At 37.8% G+C, this 6,059-nt stretch overlaps 2 protein-coding genes across 2 annotated transcripts; both read right to left on the bottom strand.

Annotated features, from left to right (window-relative positions):
• Positions 1-224: 224 nt before the first annotated feature.
• On the bottom strand, positions 225-1,859 carry C922_00605 (hypothetical protein; the record flags this gene model as incomplete). The annotated part of the gene is made up of 1 exon (XM_008816221.1): positions 225-1,859. The coding sequence occupies one exon, from the start codon at positions 1,857-1,859 to the stop codon at positions 225-227; it is 1,635 nt and encodes a 544-aa protein (XP_008814443.1).
• A 1,370-nt stretch (positions 1,860-3,229) lies between these two features.
• On the bottom strand, positions 3,230-4,426 carry C922_00604 (transcription elongation factor S-II; the record flags this gene model as incomplete). The annotated part of the gene is made up of 1 exon (XM_008816220.1): positions 3,230-4,426. One exon carries the CDS (start codon positions 4,424-4,426, stop codon positions 3,230-3,232), a length of 1,197 nt encoding a protein of 398 aa, XP_008814442.1.
• Between the last annotated feature and the right edge of the window lie 1,633 nt (positions 4,427-6,059).

Raw genomic sequence — 6,059 nt, 5'->3', positions numbered from 1 at the left:
ACGTGCGCGAAAAAATTGTCCGCTGTCATTACCGAGCCTGTTCCTTACACTGATGAAAATAGGTTCATCAAATGCGATTCCACGCTGGATTCTCCTTCCTTTACCTTCGTTAAATCTTCAGTTAATCTTGCATATGCAACATTTGTGTTACGTACATGGGAAAAAGCGTCCTGTGCGCGGTGTACGAAACATACAGGGGGGAAGGAGGAAAGGCGAGCAATAGGCTAAACCCGATCGCCCGTCTTGTGAAACTTGTCATCGACGTGCTGCTTTGTACGCTTAATCAATTTCCTATAATCCTCCTTTTTTACAAATCTGTTTATGGCCAAATCAGTTCCCCTATCAAAGACTCTCCTCTCGTTAACTGAATTTTTCGAGTTCAACAGAAACTTTTGTTCCTGCTCATTTTTTCCCCATAAATCAATTTTTTTATGTTTTTCTAAAAATTCTTTATATTGTTCCTTTGTATTTGTAAAGAACCCTTCTTCATGTAACTCTCTCAAACTTTTCATTTGTTCCTTAGTGTTTTGCATCACATGGGGGTAGTCTTCCTCTTGAAAATTGACGATAAAATTACTATCATAGTAATTGATGTTATCAATATCATAATCATCACGTGAACTATTGACTCCTCCAACTTGGTCATCATGTTGCTTTGGATCGTCCCTCTTCAACGAGCGAGCTTTTCGTTTGTTAATGTTGCGCCTCAGTTTATTTATATCCAGTCTGGACAAAAAGTAATACATTAAGCTGTTAAAAATGCCAAATATACTTTCTTTAAAATTAAATGGCTTTCTGTAGAATTCTCCCTCCTTTTCTAATTTCCATGATCTAAATAAATGCCTTAATTTTTTTTTTAATTTTAAATCTTTCATACCCTCAAGTGAAATTTTTTTTTTTTTGTCTAACTTTTGATATAATATTTTTAAATTGTTTAAAAAGTTGTAGTTCTGGAGAATGCTGATGGTTAACCTTATCATTTCCTTGCTGTCATAAATGTGCGCATCGAATTGTTCCTTTCCGTTTACGGCACTTGGTGCATCTTCCTTTGGTGGCTTCGTCTCCTCTACCTCCTCCGTCTCGATCCCCTTTTTTTTTGACGAACCACTGCTTACACTACTTTCATCGGAGGGGCTACTGCTCGTGTAGCCTTCATCGGGGGATGTACCACTCGTGTCGCGTTCATCGGATGACGTATCACTCTGGTCGCTTTTGTCGGATGACGTGTCACCGTAACTACTTCCCCGACTGATGCGGCTTCCCCTCCTCAAATGAGACTTGGCCGCCCTCTTCTCATCAAGGCAAGAAGAACGGGAAATGGATTTCCTCCCTTTACTATTACGATGTCTGGTCCTTCTTCGCCTGGGGGAATTTTTCCCCTCGCATTGGTCACTATCACTGCAATGCTTCTTCCTACGTGGGGGGGGAGGGATTCTTCTTCCTTTGTTCCTCGGCAGGGCGTCTTCATTTTTGTCATTTCTTAACTTATGCAGTGTTTCTTTGTCTTTCTTTCTTTTTTTGTTAGAATCTTTATCGTATGACGAGCTTCTGCTACTGGTTTCATGTTTCATTTTTTTTTCTTTAGAGCTTTTCCTATTTTCGGAATTATTTTTTGTCTCTGATTTTTTCATACGTTTATGTTTATCACTATGTTGATTTTTAAAATTTGAGGAACTGGAAGGGTCGCTCCCGCCGTTTCGTTTTCCTGCCTCGCCAGTGCTATTCCTGCGTGATCTATTTTTTAACCCTTTTTCGTGTTCTACTTTGTCATTTCTGTGGCCTTTTTTACTTCTTTCATTTTTGTATTCGCCACCATCATCATTGTCATTATCTGCTGGGCTGAACGAACTGCTGCTCATCTTTTCCCCCTGTTCAGGTGTATATTATTCTTTCGTTTAATTTATCCTGTTAAAGCTCCTTTTTCCAAAGTTCACAATTGCCCCACGAATTACATAAATCCAAATGCTGCATTGTGGTGGGTAAAAAAGGCATTATATTTCCTGTTTCAATTTATTCTGGTAAAATCTAATGCAAGCAAAAAAAAAAAAAAAGTATATTTCCTTTTACATTTAGATATTTTCCTTTTTTGGGAGTTTTTTCTCCCATGGGGGGTGAACATTTGTCAAAGTGTTTCGAAATAGTTAATTCCAATTTGATAGTTCTCGCAAAATGGTGAGTTATTCATTAATTGGCGGAAAAAAAAAAAAAAGAAAAAGAAGCGGGTGCGATAACGTCATTTGTGTATGCATTATTCACTGTGGAGGACGAATATGCTTACTTATTGCCACATAAAGGAGTCACATAGCATGCGCAAAGGTTTTCATGCATATATGTAATTTCCTTAACTTGCGAGACGACTTGTAACACGTTTTTGCTCTTAAGTAGATTGAAAAAAAAGGTAAGTTACGTTTTATCCAATTTTACAGGGAAAAAAAAAGTCTCTTCCTTCGTGGCTTGCACAAAATTAAAAAAAGAAAATACACACAGATATATAGCACAGATGAATGAATCCGAAAATTGGCCAAAAAAAGGGACGCAGGGAAGAAATCAAGAAGGAAAAAATAGGGTGCCTCGCGTTTATACCTACATGAACAAGTGGGCCGATGTGTATGCACATGTGCTTATAGGCTGGGTTTTAAAATGGTGACAATTTAAAAAAAAGCTGCTGCGCATATGGGAACAAACAAAGGGGAAGTGCAATAATCGCGATGTTGTTGAGAAATCTACGCGCGAGATGGTAGGAAATGGGGGAGGGAGCGTCAAGGCATGCTTCGTTTCTAGCATATGCGTGCGCGCGCATATACGGCGGGATGCACACATCGCCTGCTTGTTTACACATAACACACACTATTTTGCTTTTTTTTTCTAAACGAAGATGGGAAAAAATATATATAAAAAGAAAAAAAAATAAGTAGAAGAAATATGGTAAACAATGCAAGGAGGAGGGGGTAGATACATACACAAGAGGTGAAAGAAAAAAAAAAAAGAAAAAAAGAAAAATGCACACAGACAATTTTAATACATACGAAGTAATGTACCAAACTGTAGTATAAGTATGTGTAGCGCCACGTGAAAAAGGAGTGTACTTGAACGTATGCATATGTCATCACGACGGTGCAAATTTCAAAAGTTACTTCGACTGAAACTGCCAATTTTGCAGAGACGCCTGCTCGGGGGAAGTGCGTTACTGAGAATGCATATGCAAACGTACATATGGACACGCGTTTCCTCAAAATTTCCAACGGTTGTTACATTTCAAGCATGTGACGAAGGTCGTCATAGGCTCGTCGCTACTCCTAGTTTGCAGCTGGTGGTACACCGTTTCATAGCCCTTACATTTAAAACACTGAAATTCACCCTTCCTAGTTTTTTTTAAAAGAATATTTTTAACATCCCAGTCAGACTGACAAGCCTGTAGACTTTCTTGCAGGCATTTGTTTCGTTCCTTTTTTTTCTCATCGCTAGCCATTTCTTGAGAATTCATGGTGGCTATAGTTCTTGGTTGGATGTATTCTGCATAAATTTTTTCGTTAAAACTTGGGTTTTTTTTATCACATAAATTAAATTTTATTGATTTTAATTGCATATTGTACTCCTTCTGTGATTGTTTTTTTTCAATAAAAAATTTGTGTAATTCGTTTTCTATATTGTATATAATATCGTTTAGCTTCTTTCTCTCAATAAGGTAGAGCAAATTATCATCTGAGCCGGTAATGAAAGCTTTAAATAAAAACTGTTTCGCTTTATCTCGAAGTACATCACTGTGAAATTTTCCGTTATAATTCCACTCAGTGAGTGCCTTTAAATCTGGGTTCATGTGTTTAAGTTCGCTAAACTGGTAGCTATTTTTAACGCTTCCTTTTATTGGTAAGTTGTCACGATTGTGATCTTTCCTGTAACGGAGGAGATCATCGGTCTTATTATTCGGTTCACTCCGATTGGAGTTATCGCTTTGAATTGTTCCCTGCTCTGATTTGTATTCATTGGCATTTTTAACTTTTACCTTTTTTAATTCGTAATCCTCTGAATAAGTGTGATTGTCACTCGTTTCGACTAGCTCAGATTTTCTTTTCTTCAGACTTTCGGCACTTCTACTACCGGTGGAGGAGTGCTTCTCCTTTATAGCAATATTTTTCCACTTATCGACAAGATCCTTTGCAACATTTTGTATTTCCTCATTTCCTAATTTGGTAAATTTATTGACGGTTACTCCTATCTTGGTTTGCTTTAAAATGTCTTTATTTATTTCTACGTCTTTTAACAAAATTAGGTCTTCTATAATTTCTTTTATTGTGCTCTCATCGATTGTTTTTTTTTGCTCCTCTGCGTCTGCTTCCTCTTCCTCCTCGTTGGCACTTAAGAATTTGCTTTCCTTATCTTTTAACCTTTCTTGAATGGTGGTGATTTTTGTAATATTTTCCATCATTGTGATATTTTTTACCTGGGGGTTAAAAAAAAAGAAATCTGGCGGGGGGAGGGCTAGTGGACGGCGAATGGAAAGGGGGAGTTTATGGCTATGCATAATTTGGGGGTAGGTTGGGATGTACGGGCCTTGTCCTCTTTTTTTCCTTCCCTTTTTTTTCCTTCCCTTTTTTTTCCTTTCCTTTTTTTTCGTTACACTTTTATTTCGTTACACTTTTAGTCTGTCACACTTTCTTCTATTTCGTTATACTTGCAATTTTCTATGTTTCCTTATATTTCCTTTTATTTTCCTTTCTTTTTTTTTTTACCATTCCTTTCCAGCCTCTGTGCGATGTGTCTTCGGAGAACTCCGGGGGAGAGACGCAAACACGTAGTACATGTGTTCATGTGTACGAGTGTACTTCTTCTTTTTAGGGATCCGCTCGATATGTGCGTACTTTGTAATATTTCGTTATGTATAGCTCAGCAAATGGAGAAAGTTCACGATAGTTTCTTCAATTTGTGGCTACCAGTTATGTATAGAATACGCAGGCACTTTTCACCGATGTAGCAGGAAATAATTTGTCCCCACCTACCCACAACTATGTGGCAATGGGAATAAACTTCCTGTGTTTTTTTTAATTTGTTCTTTTCTTTGCGTTTGCTTCCTTGGCTCATATGTGCACCTTTGCATAGTGTTGCCTACATGGGCACATAATCGCAGGGCGTGTATGCATAAGCTCCACACGAGTAAGCGCATAGGTACATCTATTGTATGTATATATATTCATTCTCCACGTGGTACGCAACAAGTTGTGGTGTTTTGAAGGATATATTCTTGCTGACGCCAACTTGCGCAATCGCGGGTTGGTAGGTACGTTGCGAGAGGCCGAGAAAAAAAAAATTAAGAACAATAGTACGCATTAGGGTAAACAAAAATGTAAGCATAAATGAAGGCACGCACGGGAATATTTAGGTGCTACATGTGCCTTCGTGCTTTATCTTTCCACTTTTTTATTTCACTTCATTTCGCGTACTCTCCTTTAGTTTCGCAACATATTGCTTCATTTCAGCCATTCTTCTTCTGCGAAATTTTATCTTTTGCTACGTGGAGTTTTATTTACCCTTTTTGCTCTCTGCATAGTTGTGGCAATTAAATGGGTGCGCAAGGAAAAGGAACATTTGTGAGTGCATCCTTGGGAAGTATTTTTCCGCGGCCGGAAATAACTGCAACTTCCTATTTTACCGCGAGTTCCGCGAGTATTAGTCAGCGCGGGATTATTCCAAAGGCGAAGGTCGCAGCTTTTTCCCCGCACATGATACCATTTGTCTATATTAGTAGAAAAAAAGAAAAGGCTGAATAATATAAGGAAACAATAAAACACAAAGGCATTGTAAGGAATAAAATTACGGCATTCAAATTAATATGACTCATAAGTCTCCTAAAAGGCGCAATAGCTTCTCACGTTGCTGCTTTTTTTTTTTTTTTTCGAAAGGGATAGGCATTCTCGACATTTTTAACAGAAAAGCATACGTTTTAGCGAAGGAAGGCAGCGCAAAAATAGCAGGTATTCGGCATCATTTCTGTTTCTCTGTCATTTAAAAAAAAAAAAAAGACCAAAATTTTTAAGGAAATTCCAGTTAACAGTGTTATTTAT

This window comes from Plasmodium inui (genome assembly GCF_000524495.1).
Source record: "Plasmodium inui San Antonio 1 unplaced genomic scaffold supercont1.2, whole genome shotgun sequence".
Taxonomy (NCBI): domain Eukaryota; phylum Apicomplexa; class Aconoidasida; order Haemosporida; family Plasmodiidae; genus Plasmodium; species Plasmodium inui.
This window is presented reverse-complemented; position numbering and strand designations above follow the sequence as displayed.